Source organism: Tachypleus tridentatus, chromosome 13 (assembly GCF_004210375.1).
Source record: "Tachypleus tridentatus isolate NWPU-2018 chromosome 13, ASM421037v1, whole genome shotgun sequence".
Classification (NCBI taxonomy): Eukaryota; Metazoa; Arthropoda; class Merostomata; order Xiphosura; family Limulidae; genus Tachypleus; species Tachypleus tridentatus.
Genome location: NC_134837.1, coordinates 80,236,274 through 80,260,401, shown reverse-complemented (window position 1 = coordinate 80,260,401; position 24,128 = coordinate 80,236,274). Strand labels below are relative to the sequence as shown.

The 24,128-nt window shown below is 33.1% G+C and overlaps 1 protein-coding gene and 1 long non-coding RNA gene across 5 annotated transcripts in view; one reads left to right on the top strand and one right to left on the bottom strand.

The window, feature by feature from the left end:
* LOC143237159 (protein Wnt-11b-2-like) overlaps positions 1-21,153 on the bottom strand; it is a 57,246-nt gene extending 36,093 nt beyond the window's left edge. For 2 of the 4 annotated variants that reach the window (XR_013019894.1, XM_076476106.1), the window contains exon 1: positions 18,550-21,153. Coding sequence is in view for 1 of the 4 variants with exons in the window: in XM_076476106.1 (XP_076332221.1) it covers positions 18,550-18,632 (83 nt within the window). In the remaining 3 variants the exon portion in view is untranslated. Of the gene's footprint in view, positions 1-17,844 lie in introns of all 4 variants that reach the window. The other 2 variants (XM_076476108.1, XM_076476107.1) reach the window with 2 other exon arrangements.
* The window catches only part of LOC143239817 (uncharacterized), a 138,305-nt gene that overhangs the window by 69,372 nt on the left and 44,805 nt on the right, over positions 1-24,128 (top strand). The gene's annotated exons all lie outside the window — the stretch shown is intronic.

The following is a 24,128-nucleotide window of genomic DNA, read 5'->3' as shown; positions in this document are numbered from 1 at the left end:
TAAGCTTTGCTATGATGTGAATGAACTGTTTTAAATATTGTGGGGAAACAAAGAGTCCACAAATAACACAATCATTGCTCGTGGTCGTTAAAAGTTACAGCCAAAATGGAAGGCTGAATTAAAATGGTGGGTAGACCGAGGGAACAGTGAAAGAGATACTTACAGTTTTTGGTATTATACGGTGCTCTTTTCACTTTCTAAATAAATCGATTTTTTGAATAAAAATGCAACGTTCAGTCCATAAATGTGTTTTCTTTGTTTGTTTTGTTAATTTCGCGCAAAGCTACACGAGGGCTATCTGCGCTAGCAGTCCCTAATTTAGCAGTGTAAGACCAAAGGGAAGGCAGCTAGTCATCACCACCCACCGCCAAATCTTGGGCTACTCTTTTACCAATGAAGAGTGAGATTAACCGTCACATTATAACGCCTCAACGGTTGAAAGAGCGAGCATATTTGGTGCGACGAGAATTCGAACCTGCGACCCTCAGATTACGAGTCGAATGCCTTAACCAACTGGCCATGCCTGGGCCCAGTCCATGCATGATACCTCACAGATAATACTAGCTTTATTTTCCTGTATATGCTGAACAATGCTTTAAAACTACCGTTATGTCTTATCTTAATAAGTTTATCTGAGCTTCTCAGACCTGCCTCTAAGTACCGAAACGTTTTGATTTCGGTGATCCCTGTTATAATTAAAAATTAACGATCTCGTATATAATAACTTTTTTGTTAGTTCATTCTCTTATAAACAATATGCGGGAGACTTAATTCGACTTAAGAAGTTTAAAGATTTTACATCTATTATAGTCACGTACTGTCACCAACGGCGTCATTAGAAAATACGAATTAAGTACATATTTTTTTTTTACAATCGCACGTAACTCGAAACATACGAAACGCTGAATTTTCAACTACGACGCTTAAAATTACTTCAATTATTTTACGCTGTATTAAATGCACAGAGAAAAGAGAAATGTTCTCTTCTTAATAGTAGAATATTTAACATAACTCGGTTTGTCTTTGAAATGTATGCAAAGCTACGCATACATAGGGCCAAATTGAAATTTAGCAGTATAAGAAATTATCACCCACCACCAACTCCTGAGCTACTCTTTTACACAGTAGGATTGACACCTCACCTTATAATGCCCTCACGGATAACAGGCCGAGCATGCTTAGTGTTAACGGGATTCGAACCCGCGACTCTCAGATTACGATTCGAGCGCTTTAGCCATCTGGCCAAAGAAAAGTAAATGTAACATGAAAGATGTTCTTAAATCAAAAATACTTCTGGGCCTTTTGTCTGTTTATTTAGTTTTTATTTGGTTTTCGTAAAATTAGAAGTTTGATAAGAACAAAGTTTTAAGTAAGATCCTTTTTTCTAAATAATAAATTTATGTTTTTTTTATTCTGTGTCTATATTAGTACTCTTCAGTAAAATAAAAGTAATAGCACTGCTCTTTAAGTGTTTATAAATAGTAATATTTCTGTTTTTATTGACATTCTATTTGCAATTTTACATCCAATTCAACATTATATAATGTACTTAAAGAGTGTTACAGCTATTATCTTAGAAAAATAAATGTAGTCTAATGGTTAGCATGACGTAATATAGGTCCAAGGGTCCATGGCTCGTGACCATTGAGAGAAAAAAAACAATAAGTCTCTGAACCTCAGAGCTGTGAGTATGTCATAAGAGTAGCATTTAAATCCCGCCGTTCCATTCCAGTAGCTCACGAATTGGCAGTGAGTGCGGTTCTATTGCAAACAGCACTTGTGTAGTATCCGCGAACATCCAAAATAAACAAAAAATAATCTTAGAAGAACGCCCATCAAACCCGTCAAGCGGGCCCGGTATGGCCAGGTAGTTAAGGCGCTCGACTCATAATCTGAGGATGGTGGGTTAGAATCCCCGTCACATCAAACATGTTCGCCCTATCAGCCGTGGGGGCGTTATAATGCGACGGTTAATCCTACTATTCGTTGGTAAAAGAGTTGGCGGTGGGTAGTGATGACTAGTTGCCTTCTCTTTAGTCTTACACTGATAAATTAGAGAGTACTAGCGCAGACAAACAAAGCCTTCAAGTGAGCTTAGTTTGTGATTTTCTGCTTGTGCGTATCCAGGTTTTATTATGTCTCCTTCTTTTCACTTGTTAGTGATGTATAGAGTTTTTCAATATTTCTCTTGTAAAAATCTAAAACTTGAAGGTGATGAAAAAGCACGTTTATATATTACGTATCTTGTCATTCTATGATTCTTTATGGTTTTTGTCAAGATCAATAGATAATAACAATAAATACCAATTCATGTTAAGGTTTGATAACGTGATAGGTAATTATTAAGCCTAAAAACGTTGTCCATAGTAATCAATGACTTCGAAATGAATAAAAAGTAAGTAAGAAATGATTTTAAAACTTATCAAAAATTTACTTTCGTTAAGAAAATATTAGAATCACTAAATAAATCGCTACAATTTTTTTCACATTTTTGTAGTCCCCTCTCCCCCCTAGTGACACAGCGGTTTGGCTGCGTACTTACAACGCTAGAAACCGAGTTTCGATACCTGTGGTGAGCAGAACACAGACAGCCCATTGTGTATCTTTGTGCTTAATTATAAACAACAACGTTTTCTGTAGCCTATACAGAAAGATACAAAACTATACATATATACTGAAAGCTCATAACCATTTGGAATTCCGCATGCGGATTTCATAGTCCTGGCGATTTATGTTTAACATAAAACTGCCTGCACTACCACTACCAGTTTCTTTCTGATATTTATATTAACACAAAATGTGAATTTAATGCGTAATTCCTAGTCATCGTTTAATAAGGAAATACTGAACGTGGCAGTCCGTATAGCGAAAATCAGGCAGATGATATATAATGAGAAACGTCATAGGAGTCAACAAATGTTATAGGGGTTGAATAACCTGGTACAAATCAAAACGAAGTTTTCGCACGTTACAATAACTTTTACTTACACACGCACACAAACATATATACATTAGCTTCGATTCATGTTTTTCCCCTATATCGTAACTATGCACCATTTCTCAGAAGTGTCTAAGTATATTTTCGTACCGACAAATCTAGAATGCATGCTCTATTGTTATCGAAGAAATTGAATATTTTCGCGTCGAAACTTTGCAAATTAGCTGTAGTAATTGCGTCATTTTAAACTTTATATTATATACCAGAAATGACCTTGATATCGAGAGTAGTTTTTTTTTTTAAATAGATGTTAAAAATCTGTTGACGTATGGTAGTTATGACGTGTTGGTCATGGCACCACACTGACGTGTGAATCACAAGGAATCGTTTAGAACCAAAGGACACCATTCGTTAATGTAACAACACACTTTGAGAACACAGAAACGCCGTACTGACACACATACTCCTACCGCTGCAGCGCCCTCGCTCACTGTTCGTAACGTAACTAGATCACAAATCGAACAAGCTTGTTCTGAAGTAATTTTTTTATTTGGCTAAAAAATAAAAAGACTTAAATGTTTGTGTGTGTGTTTTATTTGCTGTTGTTGTTGTTTTTTAAATAACAGAATTCAGAGCAGTGTTACTCATAAGACTAGAAAAGTTTTGTTAGGCAAACAAATAAAAATGAAAACTAGAATTTGAAGTTTGAATAAAGCTTCAAAACTCACCTTAATTAGGTAATGATAAGACATAGTTTATGCTGACAGACACGAAAGGAAACGCACATGTAGAAACCTTTAACGAACAGAACGTCTAATAGAAGACCTAATAAGTTTGAAAATTACGACAACTGTTCATAGCTCTAGTACATAATTGTAAGAAAATTGATGCGTGCTTTTCTTAAACACTCGAAGTGTTTATACAATAGGCTTACTACATGGAAAGTCAGAACTTCTAGTCAAGTTAATTTATTTTATACCACAAAATAAAACGTTAAGGGAGTGACAGCAGTTCATCTAATTAATTGATGTGTTGGTTTAGCAGAGACAGCGTCCTCTAATCCACGAGTCACCTAGAGGGCTTTTTGTTTGTCTTGGTAGGATTAACGAAAGAAAGCCGAGACAGATGTCATGTAAGTGGTATTTGAATCAAGAATGTAGTAACATCTGTATTATACGAGTGCATCATACTTCACGTTGTGAAACAACTTTAGAATATTATATATATACTGCTCAAAAGTTTAAATGTATACTTAAGTACATGTATGGAAATGATTTTTTTCAAGCTTTTTGATCGCAATGTCGTAAGTTAAAAGTCAAGTCCTCTGGTAGAAACCTTGAATAACTAAAGTTTAAGAAGTCAGTGCCTGCTGACTCAAGCGAAAGAATGAGGGAGGATAAGCAAAGATACCACTCGGTCTGAAAAGGTCTGATATAAATAAAGGGCACGTGCATGTAGTGCATGCTTTTACGGTTAAGAGCGTAGCACGACTCTAAATGTGTACTTTACGTCTGCCACGGAGTATTACTAGCTGTGTATTGCTTGCTGATCGCGTTGGTAATCACGACCACAACTGAATGTCTGTGTAGTTCAGCCGCACCACGAAGTTAAATCGTAAATTTCACAAAGAAATCTTAGAGCGTTATTAAAACTCAACAATTAAATAAAATTTCTACCATAAAAAGTGAGACCTCACAAAAGTTCTTTCATAAAAACAGCTACTTAACGTTTAATAGGGTTAGCACAACACATAAAAAAACTATAATATGCTGAGAGAGGCATTAAGAAAACCACAAAAAAAAGTCATTATTATATTGTTATGCACAAGACGTGGAATAGAACTTGCAGAATATGTTGTCTTACGTGACGATTTATTTAGTGTATTGCTCTATTGTAGACTTTGAAACCTCATTAAGTAGTATGTTTTATTTTTGTCCTGTTTGAGAGTTTGCTTAACATATTAAGTAGTTGACATGGGATACAGTTTACTTAATATACTGTTTTATTCTAGTCTTCTGAGAGTATTTACTAAACACTTTGATATGTAGCAGATTTGGAATAGAGTTTACACAATATATTGTTTCACTGAAAGTGTTTACCTAATATATTAATCTGTAGTGGAATTGGAATAAAGTACTGTATTTGTTCTGTTGTTATTTTGTAGGGAAAAAAAAGAGGCCCTTCTTGAAAATGTTGTTAAATTGTTATATCTTTTATCGAATAAGAGAAAAATATGTAAAGCTACATGTTTTCAGAACGCACTTGACGAGATCTGTTCAAATATGATCTCAAATTCTAATTTTAACACTGGCGTTCGTAAATGGCCAAATTTCTCATGATTTTAATTACATTTTCTTATCTAAAAAGTGTTGTGCTCCTGCTGTGCTTTCTTAAACCTTATTACAATTAGCCTACAAAATGATTAAACAAGTTTGTCTGCAGTAATCGAAAGTAAAATTGAAACTCAAAATAACACAAATCAATTTTCCATGTTAATATTTATTCTGAATTCCATTGGATTTCAGAACTGCCTCACATCGACATGGCATAAAGTCAATGAGTTTGTGCAGATATTCCTGAGTGATTGACTGCCATTCTTCTTTGAGTACTTCAAAAAAATTCACTTTTCGTGTTTGATTTGCGATCTTTCTTTGTCGATTTAACTCAGCCCATAAATCTTCAGTTGGATTGATATCAGGGGATTGACCTGGAAATTCCCTAACGTAAATTCTCTTATTTCTAAGATATCTTTTAATGATTATACGATTGTAGAGAAACTTGTTTGGTTACTTTGTAGGTTAATTGTAACAAGAAGATCTAATAAACTACAGCAGGTGTACAACACTTCTTATAGGGATACACAACTAAAATTATGAAAAATTCAGGTATTTACAAAAGTCAGCTTTAAAATTAGGATTTGCGATCATATTTGAACAGATCACATTGAGTGCGTTCTAAAAACATACAGTTTTATATATCTCTCTGTTGTCTAATAAAAAATATAACAAATTAACAACATTTTCAAGAGGTCCACTTTTTTGTTCACCCTTTGTATATTGTTGTATTGAAGACTTAGAATGAGATGTATTTAATATTGATTGTATTTGCCGTATCCACTGCTACCAACGCGTTTTGCTCAATACAGAACTCATCACAAGAAACACAATTATAATCAGAACACTATTTATATAAGCCATTTGTTATAAGAACACTATTTATGGCAGTTATAATTAGTTGTAATCATGCTTCACCAGTATAGAAAAGAAGTTATTTTTTACTTAAAGCCTGGAACCTAAAGCTAAAATTTTCGTGTAAGATAAGCCTAGTAGTTTCTGATATCAAACAGGCTCACGCAAACGTAAGTATATATTTATATATATTCAAAATTATTATTATATATTAGATATATTGAGGAGTTTTATATTTTGTTCAGCGCATGCAAGTAGTCTGTTCAATGTGGTGACAGTATTTGTTTATTATTACTGTTTACTGTCCTCTTGTCTCACACATTTGGTCTCGAAATAGAGTTTTAATGGATTCACAAAGCTCAAAGACTGTCTGAAAAACCAAGTGGAAAACAAAAAAAGTCCATAAAACTTTTCTAAAACTGAGATTTACGATGTCGAAACTCCAGTAACACAGGGGGAAAAATAACGAATCAAACAAAACCCTAAATTGTTTTTTTAAACACTTCTACAACATACGTTGATCTTGTCTTTGTTAATTTCGTTTATTTGGTTATTCTGTTCATACGCATTCATAAGGACAATATTTACACATGTTTTACGGTTAAAAAGATAAACCACATTTTGCATTACATAACAATTCATTATTTTCTGCATAAATATATGATGATACTTTAATTAATTAGTTCGTTTCGAATTTGCGCAAAGCTACACGAGGGCTATCTGCACTAGCCATCCCTAATTTTGCAGTGTAAGACCAGAGGGAAGGCAGCTAGTCACTACAACCCACCGCCAACTCTTGGGCTACTCTTTTACCAACGAATAATGAGATTGACTGTTACATTTAACGCCCCCACGGCTGAAAGGAAGAGCATATTTGGTGTGACGGGGATTCGAACCCGTAACCCTCAGATTACGAGTCGAGCGAGTGTCTTAACCACCTGGCCAAGTCGGGACTTTTTAATTAATCAGTTGCTACCTAAATTTTTGTTTTATTGTTAAATGCTATCTATACTTTCCAGTGACAGATATCGAAAGCCGGTTTTAGCGTTATAAGTCTTTAGATCTGTCGTTGAGCCACTGGGAGAGCAACTGAATTTGAAACTCAAGAGTTTTAATCCATATATGCAAACATATTTGTACATTATTATAAAACATTAAGGGTTCTAGAATACATGTTTCAAAACAACCACACACTTTTACATGGAAAGCTACACACACGTTGGTCACTGCATTGTCTTATGACAAGTAAGAACGAGTCTTTATGATTTCTTAACATATCACACCATATACAAAACGTACACAGAATAGACAATGAGTATTTCTTTGAAATATACACAACCTTATGCCACTAGTTACGAGCAAACCTTCTTATATATTAGCACGCGAACATTGGATGCATCACTGTACACTATAAGAATAGAACGTGCGGAATGTTTTAAATCCGGTGTCACTATTTGAATATGCTTAGAACAATATTTTAACACCCATTAAGGTGCGTAATAAGTGGCAATAAAAGTAAAAAGTCTATCACTTTTTCACTGCACGTTTTTAACATCCCATATACACCCCATTAACACTTTTTTAACATCTAAATGAATCTGGGAGTTGAGAAAGTGCAAATAATTCATCCAATAGGCGAACTATTTTTACTTTGGCGTTAACTTGTTTTTTATTGAAATAAAATTCACAGAACAGCGTGTGTTTTTCTTATAGCAAAGCCACATGGGACTATCTACTGAGCCCACCGAGGGAAAGCGAACCCCTGATTCTAGCGTTATAAATCCGTGAACGTACCGCTGTACTAGCGGGCGGTATTTACAGAAGAACACGTACACACACACATACTAAATTTACTAACAAATCTTGCACCTGTACTAGCATAAGTGTAAAAACTCCCTCTATATGCACAAATATTTTGTTTAATGTTCTCTGGTGAATATTAAGATTTTAAAAAATGGCACGTGGAAACTTGAAGAAATAAATTATACTATTAACAGTGAAGTTTCTTTCACTAGGTATATTAGTTATATTATATTCAATATATTCAACTTTTTAAAAAGTAACGAAAACTTGTTGCTGAATAGAATATAAATAAATAAATTTTACCCTACGAGTAAATAATCAGTTCAATCCGTCACAATAGCAGTAAAATATATCAAAAACTGCAATAAATATCAACACTTATAAATAAGTATTCAGTAGAAATAGTATTTTGATCATATGATAGGGCGCTCGACTAGCACTCTGTAGGTCGTGGGTTCGAATCCCCATTAACGAAAATATTCACCGTTTTAGCGGTGGGGGCATTATAATGTGACGTTCAGTCCCAGTATTCGTATTCGAAAGAGTAGCCCAAAAGTTGGTGGTGGGTGGTGTTAACTTACTATTGCTAAAGTAGAGACGGCAAGTTCAGATCGTCCACATTTAGCTTTGTGCGAAATTCCAAAAAACAAAAACACTAACTTTTACTCATTGAAAAATATTTCATCTCATTTTTTTTGCCCCAGTAGCACAGAGGTATGTCTGCGGACTTGTACTTCTAGAAACCTGATTTCAATACCCGTGGTGGGCAGAGTACAGATAGCCCTTTGTGTAGCTTTGTGCTTAATAACGAACAACAACAACTCATTTTTATTTTAAACATCCATAGATATGAAAGGAATAGGATCTATGGTATAACACAATTCTTTCAATATCATAGATAAGAAAATTGTCATTACCTATCCATCGCCCATATAGAATAACAAGCAGCTGAGCTTAAGGTGCACCACAGTGCTGATGAAACTGTATCACTGTAACTTTTTAACATCACAAGAACTGCTGATTTTCAACTATTAAGACTTATGGAATTACAGAAAAATCTGAAAACTTTTCACTCCATCCTATGCAAAATAGGTGGGTAATATTATAAGCAACTTCACCCATCTCGAAATTATTTATCAACCAATGACTGTCTTTAGAACTTCATAAAAAGTTCGGGTATTCTTTGGGTAGAAATATTTTATCTTACACCGATTTTTAACCGCTAAGAGGTGAAATTTCAGCACCGACGAAAATGGTACTTACTGAAGAGAATCATGTTTACGTTTTTATGGTTGTCCAGTCTCTATCCCAACCTCTTTAGTGGATAATGCTTGCCCTAAAATTACGTATAACAGACTCTCACAAGTGAAACTATAAGGAACATCTACCTTGAACAGTATATTTTAAAATGCATTTTAAACGGTGTATGTTTATTTGGAAATGCGTCATTGAATTTGTTAAAAGGGGTGTGACGTATATTTCTAGATAAGGAATACAATTTTGTATTAGTAAGTCCATTGCCAATATGTGGTCAATACTTTCTTTCAAACCGTAGTTACAGCATTCAATCTTTTTCTACTATGTCAGATATAATCACTAATAAATAAATGAAAAAGATCGGAATAAAAACAATATTTAAAAAGCTGAATCTTTGGTTTCACCTTTATTTCAAAGTGTCCTTTTTATGATATGTGGAGGCTTGTTCTCTGTGTCTGCTAACCCATACAGAAATATCAAAATGACAACATTAGGGGATTATATTATTAGAAAACATTGTCAGGTATATGATTCGTAACTAGCTTCTAGAATGTCGCGTATCACATTAGATATCTGAGTGGGCTATAAATGAATTGACTCCTTTCCAATTATATACTTTTTGATTCAAAGTTTGATTCTTACGCGTGAACTCTGTGAATATTATAAAGAAAATGGTTCAGCAGAATAGACTTGGTACTCATATTGAAGATAGTAATAATAAAACAGCTACTGCCCTAATTTCATTCATGTAATAAAAAGAATGTTAATGAGGTAAAAATACACTTGGTTGAAATCATTTTAGAAATTTTATCATAAAAATTGTATTATAATGAACCACTTACTAGTGGCATACAGGAAAACCCTTACTAATGTGAAACTTGTTGTACTTTTATTCGTTATTTCTCTTCGTAATCATTAATAGGCATACAACTAGTGTCAAAGTGAACCTGGCTTGTTGAAAATGTTAGAGAAGAAATATATTAATTTATTATTGTCACAAGGAGTGAACTTGACATTATTTGACTAAATAATCAAAACAAAATAAAAAACGCCAAATGATAAAATACGTTACACCTGTAATAACATTATAATTATACTAAATTATATTATTGAATTCGCTAATTTAACGTCAGTACCATTAGCCTCTTAAAATCAATTACCTTTAACAGTAGTTTATTAGACTGGTCAATTAACACTATTTAAACTTAACGCCACCATGACAATATTTCAATGGTACTATAACCCAGCACTTATTAGGTCTTGGATATAATACCATTGACAATATTTCAATGGTACTATATCAAAACCTAATAAGTACTGGGTTATATATAATTATGAATTGTACTAAGTACCACGTCATCTTCCAGTGCGTTTCTAATCGAGGCTGGATGCGTCAGCATTATCCTTTTGTTTAATTCAAGCTATGTTGAACTTCACAAAATATTAAGAATCATATGGAAAGATAGAGAGATAGATAAATACATAGACAAAGTTATAATTTACGAGTAAATCATGGCATCTATGTGCCTATTGATCAATCGAAACTGTTCTATCCACTAAACTAAATACTGTAATAATCAGCCTTTATCAATTAAATATTTATATAGACTTTCCTGAAGCTTAATACATCCATCACTTCTGAAAGTAGTCTGTTGAAAAGATCAATTCTCTATTACAAACATAAAACTATCTTAAATGAAGATTACCCTTACCATGCCAAAATTTTTATCAATGTTTCCTTGTTCTACTATTCTCTTTGGAAAGTACGAAAAAAAGATAATACTTCGACACTGTCAATTATCTTAATTACTAACCTTAAACACCTCAATCAGATTTTCTCTAACTCTTCTTTTTTACTAGAAGGAGTTATTTGACCTGTCCTTTTACAACAACATTTTCGCCCTAACAGTCATCTTTAAACCTTTTCAAACAATTTATTATTCTTCTAAACATAAGTGTAAAATAAAAAAGTAACCTCTTTAGACTTATATTTAATACTTCTGTAAATACAACCTAAAATTCTATTTAGCCTACCACTAGCAACAACACATTACTTGGGAAGGTTTAAGAAACGTGTCAACCAAAACATTAAGATCCTTTTCTTCTACAATATTGTTGAGGTCATTCCCATTAAATCTATACTTGTAACTTTAATATGTGTTACGTTGTATTTATCATAGTCAAAAGTTATCTATCGTTTGTTAGCCCAACTCACTAAGCAATAAGCCTAGAAATGGCATAATTAAGTCAATTTATCAATATAATTACTTGAAAATTAGTATTTTTAATACTTGTAAGAAGGTATAAGCTTACTTTATTAATTCAATAAGATTTGAAATTCAAATCAACTTTCTTACCATTTCGCTTAACAGTCAATTATTTTACTCGTTCTTTGAGTATCGCAATCTTCAAGTAATTGGAGCTAAATTTCTTAACTTATTATATTATTCGTCTATTATGATTCACAGTCTGTCAAGTACATGCCTAACTGGGTTGTAATGTTTATAAATAGCATCTTTAATTTGAAAACAAATATCTTTAAAGGAATTGCCAATTATTGTTTATTCATTAAATATTTGTGTAAATTATTTTGAAAATATAGCGACACCTAAAAATATAAATATAAAATATAAATCTGCGCAAGCTCGAAGTTTTTGGCGCTCGTATGATATATATTTGAGTCATTGTTTTACTTTATATGAAAAGAGACTGAATTCTACAGTGGTAGAAGAAAGCAAATGGCTTTCGTTGGTGTGGGATCTGATAAAACATGTTATAACGTTACAAGGAAATTCGGCAAAGGGTTTAAAATTATTTAATAGAACAGGAGAGGTTTCACATATCAGATAACAATGACGCGTTAATCTTTTAAGGTAACTTACGTTACGCTAACCCATAGTTATTTATAACTAAAAGTGTCGTTAGGCCTAGCAATATTATAATGTTATATTGCCTGACGATGACTACACTGGGAGTGCTATTTTAAAAAGTAAAACCTAGATGTATATTTTATATATAATCGTGTTATAGTTTATTTTTAGTTTTTGTTACAAATAAATAAGGATGTTAACCACCATTTCCAAATCGAGTGGACTAGACTTCCAAAATAAATGCAAGTTCTTGCCAGTTGTACTTTATAATCCTGGTAGAAATTACGTGATGTTATTTTCACTCCACTATCTTTAAATAGTAAGTGCGGAATTAGACGTGATTTGGTAATTATATAATTTAAGGTTAGTTGTGTGGAAAAGGTATCACCAATACTCGCAGTTTATTCATATTGTAAAATAGTTAACCTAGTATCTAACTGAAAGTATTTGTGAATATCATGTTATCAGTATCGGTTACCAGCATAAAAAGTAGCTTTTAACATATAGACAACTAAAAACCAATTGGTCTTTAAACTTAAAGATTATCCCTGTACAACAGATGATAGAAAAGTAAAATTAAACCCACCCTTTATTTCAGTTCCTTGTCTTAAACTTTTGTAATGTAAAGGTAATATGCAGGCCTCCACGAGTACTAGTATAAATAGCAATTTATACCATAAACTATTAACTTTATTAGAAAAAGTGGAGACCAGCCTGTATTTTCCAGATCATAAATTTTTTTCTCGTGTTTATAATTCAGAACAAACTCTCAGATTATCTTGTAAACTTCATTAAGATGAGTTTTTACTTTCATTAAAAGAAGAAAAGTGGCCTTAACCTATCCTCATAACATAATCTACTGGCAGCAAGAGACTTTATAATTTATTCCTTCAAGGTTGTCCTTGCACACTTGCCCTTGGCAGAGTAACATTTAAACCTACCAATTTCTTTTCAGAAAATCACGGATTTCCCTTCAAACTCCATTAAAATGCTGGCTACCCTCCACTACTACTAATGGCAATTCCAAAGTCAATCATCATGTTGGAAAATAAAATTGAACTATGGGTTAGTTTATTGTTTTGAAATCTTAATATATATTGTAATGAATACACCACAAAAACATTGCAATCCTATCCCATCATTCCTCCCAGATAACACTAAACTTGAAGATAATGTTTTTAACTTCAAATCAAAAGACCTTATCCTGACCTTGTAAAATAATACTACAATAAATGAATATTTTTTTCTTAGAGGAAAAGGCCAAAACTAAACACTATTGCAAGTGAAGGTCAACTGTAAAAATATAATTATCCTTTTGACTTTTAATTTCAATGTATTTTCTGTTAGCTTAATTTCCAACAACAGAGTATCAACATTGACTTCGTGACTTATCTTACTTTGGTTGCAGTGAAAAATGTTCCAATATGCTTCAATTGTAATTCCTGGGCATTACCTTGTACTTATTAGTAAGGGTTATCTGTGAACTAGTTTGCCAACTTACTAATTGATTCAAGTCACTTTGTTGTATCTTCAATACAGCTAGAAATACCCAAAAGTTTAATGTCTTTGTCAAATGTTAATTTACTAATTATGCCCTATTGTTGCCAGTAATGTACAACGTAACTCCTAAGTACCAAGACACACAACATGAAGAACAAGTGTTCACTTTGATGAACTTTTTCTGTTGTTTAACCATTTTCTGCTATGAATAATTTATCTTTCTTTAATCCCATAAATTTTCATAGTTGATCTTCTATGTGAAATCTTATTCAAAGGATTTTTAAAATTTAAATGTACTAAGTCCATGCCCTTTTCATCATCATGAGAAATATCCTCAGGAAGGGTTAATAGATTTCTCTGTAGTAAATTAGTATTGCATTCCATTATCATGTATAAACAGAGTTGATTTTTGTAGAGCTTTTTTTATTTAGTTCCAGCTTTTTCTCACTACAGAAGTAATGTTAGCTCATCTATCATTACCAACACTCGGGGACTTTCATCTATCCATTAATAACACGAGTTTACAACAAAAAATGATTTATGAAATTAAAAGTAACAAATGTTACTACATAAATGTTTAATAGTCATGTATACCTAATGCTTTGTTTTCTTTAATTATAGAAATTATATAATTTAATTATATCTTTTAGGTAAAGATAATGATCAGCCATCACAATGAGGCAATTAAAATAGGAGTAATATACTGTGGTACAGGTAATGTCTTGCATTGAAAATCATGAGTTTGTAACTCCCCAAGTATTTAAAAAATAAATACATTTATAGGAAGTCATCCTATTTAAGATGTATGTCAAATGTATTTTTGTGAAGGTACTTATCAATATACGTGAAGAAATGATTCTGTAATATGACTTTTAGAAATAACTAATTAGTAAGTGGTAGAAATTACAGCTGTTTTTGAAGAAAAAAGGTTTTATTTAACTACATTTATGTTTTTGCTACAACAAACGTATCCCTAAGGAAACCTTTCCGTGAACCTCTTACATTTTTTAAGAGTTTTTTTTTTCAAATAGTTCTCAAAGGGCACTGTTTCTTGGAAGAGTTTAGTGAATATTGAGAAAAAAGTTAGGGAAGTGTAAAAAGTTTGTAAGGGAGGAAACTAAAGAAGGGACAAGGTGATAGGAGTTAACAGCTGTTGACCATAACTCTCAATAATTGTACTAGTTCATTCAGTTTTCTGGTACGTAATGTTAGTGTAATCTAAATTGAAGTAATTTTCAATAAAACTATTGGATATAGAATATTAATAGAACTAGATGATCAACTCCATTAATATAATCTGTAACCTATCAGTATAGATTTCTAATCTTTAAAATAATTTAATAGGAATTCCAGTTAAACCCATTAATGTTACAAAAATAATTAACTAATGGAAATTAGAAACACTGATTAATTCTAAATTTGGCTTAATTAGTGCCATGACTCAGAAAAGAAACAATTAATTGAAATTAGTGCTTCCAAGTACATCTAATTTCATTATTTCAATTCTCTGAATCTTATAGGAGAATAATTATTGATTAATGTGTCTAATTATTAAACAGTTATCATATTCTGTGAATCACCTACCCATAGTGACATAATTGCCTAGCTCTACTGACAATCTGCAATCATTTTTTTTCTATTTACATGGTATGAAAGTGTTTGAATGTTTTTGTGTATTTGGATTTTAAATAAGATATTTTTTCTTGCTTTAGCAGTCTTGAAGACTTTGTAATTTGTTTCATAGAAGATGCTAACCAGGTACATTCTTTACCAGTTTATTATTATTGTCTTTCTTGAAGTTGCATTGTCTTTATTTATAAACAGACAGAGATGTAGATGCTGTCTGAAAAACTAATAATAATTTGATTGTGAAGTATTTGATTATATGAATTTAAAAACTGTTTCATTATCCTACATAAATATAATACTTGTAAGCTTAGTGATTTGTTTTCCTGTCTTAGTGATTGAATATCAGTTTCAATTATTGCTAAATAGTATCTGTGTATGATGGTAACATGACACTTTGACGTGGAAATTCAAAGTGGTGCCACACTTGTAGGACACTTTTAACATGTTTGCTGCCATTAGTAGTATTAATGATTTTACTGTTAAAAAAAATTTATTCTCTGGAGCATACATAAACAAAATTGTCAGTGACTAATCAGTATGTCATGCAGTAAATAACTAAAGGTCAGTTGTGACCAATATGTTAAAGCAGTGACAATGAGCCTATTAAATATAAAATTATTTCCATACAGTGAGATGTCAGAGGCTTAACACACAGGACAGAATGACTGTGTAGTAGTAATGTAACTGAATTTTCTCAAAACAAAGTCAAAAATCATTATGAATATCTCGTATGTCATGTCTTTAGATAGACAGTTATCGCTTGTTTGTACACAAGTTTTCATGTTAAAACTAAATTCATTATAACTCCAGCTTTTGATCATTATATTTTACAATTTAATCTTTTTTCTTCTCCAGTTGACTACATATTTCTGGGTTTTTCATTTTTCTTATATTGAGAAATTTAATGTTTTAAACCCAGGACTGTGGTTGTAAAACATTACATAGATTTTTTTATTTATTATCTTAATATAAAGTGTGATTTTATATTATATCATACCATCGTCAAAAACAAAACTTGTCAATTATTAAGCTAATATAAGTGTATTCTGTAAGTAAGTATGTTCTGAAAGCATGTTGAACTTCGGACTTAATATTAATACTTGGATGTTGAACTTGTTAAAAAATAGCTTAAGCTGAAAATAAATATGCAACTTTGTATCTAGGAGCAAGTTAATGTATGTTTGTAACCCAAAGTTAAAAAATCAAACTCTTTACTTACATTTATGCCGAGATGTTTAAAATTTAAATGCTTTAATGCCATAATATTTTTCGAAATTAAAACATCTTTGGACTGTAACATTGACTTTTTACTGTTATATATCTTAAAATGTGTAATTCTAAGTAATGTGTTACGTAACCCTTAAAGGATTTATTACAATACCAGTGTTAAAACGTCTGTTGTTTTTACGGTGTAATTTCTATAGCTATCTATCACACGTTTTGAGGAGAAATTAGAGCAGAAAATACAAATTTGAGTTTGCGTGTTTGAGTAATCACTGATCCACATTTTAGTCTGTCGTGAATTTTCTATTTTATTACTTGCTTGAACCTTTTGCTTCAGTTATTATTCAATTAAGTCTAAACAGTCACGTGAAACTGATAACGTTTTTCAATTGACCTTACTTTCAGGTTTCGGTTGTCCGTTCACTATACATTTAAGTACCACATAAAAAGAACTATATAATCGGGGCAAGCTCCAAATTACTGTCCATATAAATGCACACAATATAAAAAAAACCGCCTCCATCTGCACGTAACTTGACAAAAATTTTGGACGCTTGGAAGTTACGATCTGCCGGTCGATATATGACCATTCTAAGGATTCTCTGGACAACTAATGCACTTTGAATAACCTTTTTGTTTTATTTTTTTAAAGATTTTTAACAGTTCACTTACTAGAGATGTATGTCTTAAGTGGAATTGTAGGTTCTTTCGCTTATCGGCAATTTAAATCTAATCACCGAAAATAATTTCGTAACATCTTCATTAATAATTGGATAGGATTTAAGATGAGAAGAATTTCTTTAAAATTAATGACATAGTATTGAATATTAAAAAATACACCATTCAAAGGCATGATAAATATCTACATAAATGCAAACATAATTATATAAACTCATTAAATCCACATGTATCCATCCATACACTTGTATTGCACTGTTTAAGGCGAGATAAATATTGTTTAAAAATGACTCGACAGAATTATGAACAATAAGGCCTAAACAACGAAATTATCAAACACGCGTATGATTTGAAGATGATTTGTTTTTCATTAATTATTAGGAATATCACCCTCTTTTAGTCCCTGAAATATTTAGTACAATCAGGAAGTAGGAGAAACCCTCCCGTCGTTATTACACCTAATTTTACGTGGGGTCACACTACGTCATAAAATAAGAGAAAACTTGTTCTAAGAAATTTCCACGAACTCGAACCTTTTAGAACACATAAAATGAGTAAAGATCATGAAGTACGTTACATTTTGATACAATCACCATTATGAATTGAATTTATAACCCACAAGACGTTATCCTCTGCGGACGTCACTTCTGCTCGAGTAAATGAAAAAAATATTGCTGAGAGAAGCGTGAATCAGCGACTTCTATTTCTTTCTCGGCGTATTTTTCATTATATATACGTATGTGTGTGTATTTAATACCTTGTTTATTTTCCAGCCGTCTCCTTCTTTCCCCAACTTGCATGTATGAGTTAATGGTCCAGGTCAGTGCACGTCGCACGTGAGAATGTCAATTTCTTGTTATTTCGGAGCGGACATAGTATATACAACAAAGTTACTACGCCACCTATATTCAAGCACACCATTAAACTTTCAAGGTAATTTGAAATCCATGCGTCTTGAAATTGTTCCATGAGATAAAAATAATACTTGCTTTACTATTTAATTGGTTTAAGTACAGAGGTTATAATTAAACTATGATAATATAAAAAATATTGCATAAGAAAATTCAGTAAACGCTTTATAACACTATTATTAAATTTGTAATAGTTTTTTTTGTTCCCATTTGTGACTTCTATAAATACACATACGTCTACGTAGGTTATTCAGTAGCTAATTTTACACAAAATTATCTATGTCCTAGACAGATTACCTGTTATAAATATATCCCAATTATTATCTAGAATAATTCTCGGATATACATTAATTCGCATTTTTTCTCATTTTTTAATAAACTTAAAGAATCCGACATAATTAAACGTATTGTAATTTTCACTCACCCGACGAAAGAAAGCGGGCTTAAGCAGCTAAGTTTCCTTATGTTTCAATGCCCTAATTTAACGCGGCAAATTTCCAGAGCCGACAATCTCTAGTCGCTCTACGTGACTCTAGTCATTCAATACTTACAGCCACTGGATGGTGGCCACGTGCTCCACGAGTACTGCCGTGACAAGGAGTAGGTACAGTGAAACGCTCGTGTAGAATCGCATGTTCCTTATCCATACAGGTGAGGTCGCTTCTGGTGCTAGACACGGGCCTGGCGGTGATGTAGCTACTCGGAAGACGGTTCCTAGTAGACTTTAAGCAATCGCTGGTGTTAGCACGATAAAAACGAGATGTTTCCCACGTTCGCTAACTCTATGTGTGTGCGCTCTCTGTTTCAAAATTATTATGGTTTAACATTCGTCTACTATTGTATATACTAGATCGAGGCCTGTACATTAGAAGGCACATGTATCCAAAAAACCTGCGTAAGCTCATATGTTAAGTTCGTACAACATTTAATAGCATTTAGGCTTCATCCTGTTTTAAGGTATCGTCACATTCTTTGAAGTACCCTCCAACAACATGCAGTGGATATTTGTAGTCTTTTGGAACGGCATGGCATGAAAAGCATTATATTCACCAACTAAACTGTGATCTTCGTTAGAAAGTTATTTCTAAAACATTAGCAAGATTTATACAATTCAGTTATTAATTATGCAAATCGTCAAAAGAAGAAAAAACTTCACACATACTTGGTAGAGTCACGTGTTAATACTATACTGATGGAATTACACTACGTACATTAAATTATTCTGTTTCCAAAACTGGGATCATTTTTGATAGTCCATCGTCGAGGACAGTGCCCGTACTCGTATTGGTGCCCGTTGTTAAAATGCTGTATTTATTAACTGAATGCAAGATAACGAAAACGGCTCCTTCCACGGAATGATTTCGTACTTACAACCGCAGGCAAGGTTTTCGTAGAATACTTAACATCTCAGAATGAATTGGGGGAAAAACTTGGACATGATACGTACTACGTGTCGAAGTGTATAATCCAGCGTAGCAAGTTTTAAACAGGTGGCTGAAGAAACATCACCTCCATAAATTTACTATCAGTACTACTAAAAACGCTTTTCGGACACGTAGGTCACCCAACGACATGGAAAATTAGCTAGGCCTAATTTGTTCTGTGCAGGTAATGAAATACCTCCGGCAAAAATCATAGCTTACGAGAGAAAAGTGTGAACACATGCGCGTGCCATTTCCACGAGGTTCCTTCAGTGATATAGAACAGAATGTTTTTCGTAATTATTAACACCTCACTGTCCCGCAGCGTGTCTACAAGAGCCACAGGTTTGTAAAAGCGAGCCAGCTTGTCGCCGTTAGGCTTGCAGTTGTTGGCGAAGCCAACGATCCGAACTTCGGAGTACGCCTTGCTTTGGTGACGACTTACCTGCACTGGTATTGGTTTGATTTCAATTCACCCGCCTCCAAAAATCTTTCTTTCATTTAGCCAATAGCGAGTTAACACCGAAGGGAGTTCAAGAGCCAATCTTCCAAAACGGAAATCACAGTGACTAATAATGTTATTGTTTATTGTGTTTTTTTTTGGTGGCTTTTATTTTTTCATACACATTTTCGGTACTAGAGTGTCGATTGTAATGAACACTGAAGTTCGAATCCATTAGAAAATTGGCTACATATTTTGAAAACGACAGAATTTGAATATTGTGAACTAATAATCACGTTAGTATTCAATAAATGAAAGACAAGACGGTCCCTTTGAAGTTGGGTGTGTGTAACGTTAAGAATTAATTCTTTATCAAACTTGTTCAGGCTACAGGTGCATCTAACGTTTTACTAGGAGTTACATCTAAACTGTTTATATATATGACAATGACGGACAAACAGAAGCTAAATTTAGGAGGAACAAAGCATTTAGTTGTCACACTGACATTCGCCATTAAGAGGTCTATAATCTCTGTATTTTATTTAAAGATATTTGTTAATAATAAACTGTGAGGTGTTAAAAGATGAAAGTTGAAACTGGAGTTTACTTGTGTTCCAACAAAGAGTCAATCTATGAAAAGACATCAAGATTTATTCAGTGTATCCATGTTAACATCACTTCGTCTGTATGTAATTTCAACAGCACAACGTGTTTGGTAATTGAGACCGGATGCTTTAACAGTGAACTTTTTGTTTTGTTTTTTTATCGTCTCGCGTTAGTACCCGCCATTACGCGCACTAAACAATGATATTATTTCATCACTCTATTACGTTTTAGTTTCCCTACTAAAGAGTAACATAAATATATGACTCTGGTACTTTAACATCTGTTGGTATCAAGTAATGATGTATCTCCGTCTCAGCGTTTACATCAGCTGATAGTGTTATTACACCAATGAAAAACCTTCGTCAAAAGATATTACTGTTATGCCAAAAAAAATAATATTAAAATCTATACCATGTGATGACACTACATCGCTATTAAGTGAAGTAATCAAATCACTTTAATTTTGTAGTATGTGATAGCATTACTACAGGAAAACGCAAAAATAACTCGTGGATTGTCAGGCAGTAACTGTCCACTTACGTGATGTCTTAAATTACAAGTGACCAATCTAGTTTGGTTACAAATGCTACGTTAAAATTGAAAGATGCTAAGTTGCAGTTATTTGATGTATTACAAGATTCTGAATTTGAAAAGCAGCTGTCAATAAAACCTTAATAAGCTGTCTCTGTAAACTTAGATTCATTCTTTTTGGAAGTTCATCAGGACTGAAATATGCGTCACATTTTATTCAGAACAAACCCAAAATACAGAACATGCTAAGTATTGTGGAACTTTCTACTCTAGTAAACTGTTGTTATTATTTATGTAGTCAGGAGGATCCTCGTCTTGAAATTAACTTTGGAAATTTGAAAACAATCTTCTAAAATGTTTTATAGCCTTTTCTTATTATTTTGTTGTTTACGTATTATTTGACTTGTGAAAATTTTTTTCGTTTCTCCTACCAATTATAAATTTTAACTAGAACAACATGATTCCAACTAACACTATGTTAAAGCTTTTTAGCACTTCAGTCAATTTTAACGTTCTTCATTAACTTGTCGATAATCTATGATGTCTAAATTAGGCTCAGTACTTAGAACAATCGACTTACAATCTGCAGGTTCGAATCCCCATCCCACCAAACATATTTGCCCTTTCAGCCGTGGGGACTTTATAATGTTACGGATAATCTCACTATTCGTTGAGAAAAGAGTTTACAATGGATGATGATGACTAGCTGCCTTCTGAATCAGGAACGGCTAGTGCAGATAACCCTAGTGCAGCTTTTCTTGAAATTCAAAACAAACTATTTAGATTTATGATGCATTTGTGTGTGTGTGTGTGTTTTCTTATAGCAAAGGCACATTGGGCTATCTGCTGAGTCTACCGAGGTGAATCGAACCCCTGATTTTAGTGTTGTAAATCCGATGACTTTTATGATGCATTTTCTGAAACAGGGCTTACTAATTTTTTTATAATATTAACGTATAGGCCCGGCATGGCTGGGTGGGTTAAGGTGTTCGAGTCACGAGTTCGAATTCTCGTCGCACTAAACATGTTTTTCATTTCAGCCGTAGGGATGTTATGATGTGACGGTCAATCCCACTATTCGTTGGTAAAAGAGTTGGCGGTGGGTGGTGATGACTAGCTGCCTCCCCTCTAGTCTTACACTGCTAAATTAAGGACGGTTAACGCAGATAGCCCTTAAGTAGCTTTGCGCGAAATTCAAAACAAATTAACCTATATGCAGCACGAAATTATCGATCAATTGAAATTGTTCTTTAAAAAAAACAACTGAGCTTTATAATACAGATACTCTGTTGAGCTGTAATTTGAATGCATTTGTCATAGCGATTCTCTCAATATGGTCACTTATACCATTGTATCAATGAATCAGAATATATCCAGAAAAAGTGGACTTGCTGAATACTGCCATACTTTTGAATCTTATAATTGAATATATAACTTTTATTAAATTTTCCAAATTGTTGCAAGCTAACTACTAAGGGAGTTATGTTAAATAAAAAACATTTGGATTTTAGTTGTATCATTAAAGAAAGGGGATTTTTTGTCGCTGTTGTTCGCTTCTTGTTAAGGAAAAAGTTGCACATTGGGCTATCTGTGTTTTGCCCACTGTAGTGATTCAAGCCACCAGAGGACATGGGCTCGTTTGATGTGTGGCACTACTGTTTCTTTTTATTTGTGAATGGGGAACATTTTAGTGCAGAGTGTAGCAGTAATAGAGAACATCGTCTCATCGTATAGGTTTATATATACTGAGGTTGCCAGGTCGCAAACAGTGATAGTGAGACAAATGTTGGCATTGGTGATTCGAGACACTCGCCCCTTTTCTTTTCTGTCCCCTTCCATATTTTCCTGGAACACATTCACACGGTTGCGTCGTATAGGGATACCAACTAGATACATAGCTGGTAACATCTCATCCAAAGGCACCCTTTTTGATTTAGTACCGTACAACCGGTTTTATGTTGCTTTGTTTTTAATGCTTGTCTTCATTTACGTCTCGTTCTTTTCTGCGAATAACCGTGCTTGGTTCTTATATGCATATAGCGTTGTTTTGATATCGGTATTAACGCATGCGTAAAGTGCTTCAATGTTATGATTTAATATCTAAACTAGTATGGATTAGATCAGTTTCCCAAAGTGGGAGCCGCGGCTCCTCTGGAGGTCCGTCAAGAAATAAGATGAGAACAAAGATGCTGAATTAATTTTAATTCTAAATAAACATTAAGTTACTAAATACTATGTTGAACTAATTAAACGATACAGGATGTCGCAAGGAGACGTTATTGTTTTTAATCAACGTGTTAAAATTATAGATTGGGTGGGGGGAATCAGATTTTTCTATTTACATCAGACTAAAAGAGTTTGGGAACCACTGGAGTAAACGAATGCATCTTGAATGGCTCTTCAGTTTTACTCCTATAACGATGTTTTAAGATGTCCTGACAACGGAAAAATTTCCTACTCTGTAATTACATGTAAAATATTTGTTTGTGGGTAAGGAACTTCGAGTGGACTATTGAGCATGTGAAAATGGTTTTTTCTAATGTACAACAACGATCGAATTAATCGCTTCAAGTTCACCCATTACTAACGGTTATCAGTTGCAATGTCATTTTCGCACAACAAATACCAGCGTGAATCTCCAACACGTATAAAATATGGGTTTACAGCTAATCGTTTAAATCGTTATCATGTTTTAATCAACTGTAACCGTCCCAACACGTGTGTTGACTGATTGTTTTATCAGATGTTATCCAACATCTTTGTTGCCAGGTGATTTCAACAAAGACATTGCATTCTGATTCACTTGTTTGGTTGGTTATTGTAAATTTATCAACTAGTATATTTGTTACTACGCGACTTCAACAAAGCTACTACACTCTGAACCAATCACTTGTTTGTCTGGTCTTATTAATCCGTTAAATTTCACACCTAAGTTGAATGCTACCCGACTACCATCTATAAAATAAACCTAGCCCATCTGCTAATTTTCTAACAAATAAAGTGAAACATTAATTTATAATAACAAAACTTACACAACAAAGATTTGATTCACATTATTATAATAACACTATACAGGTATTTTTTAATTTTATAAATATCTATTCACATCTAAATAAAACTGTTTATTATT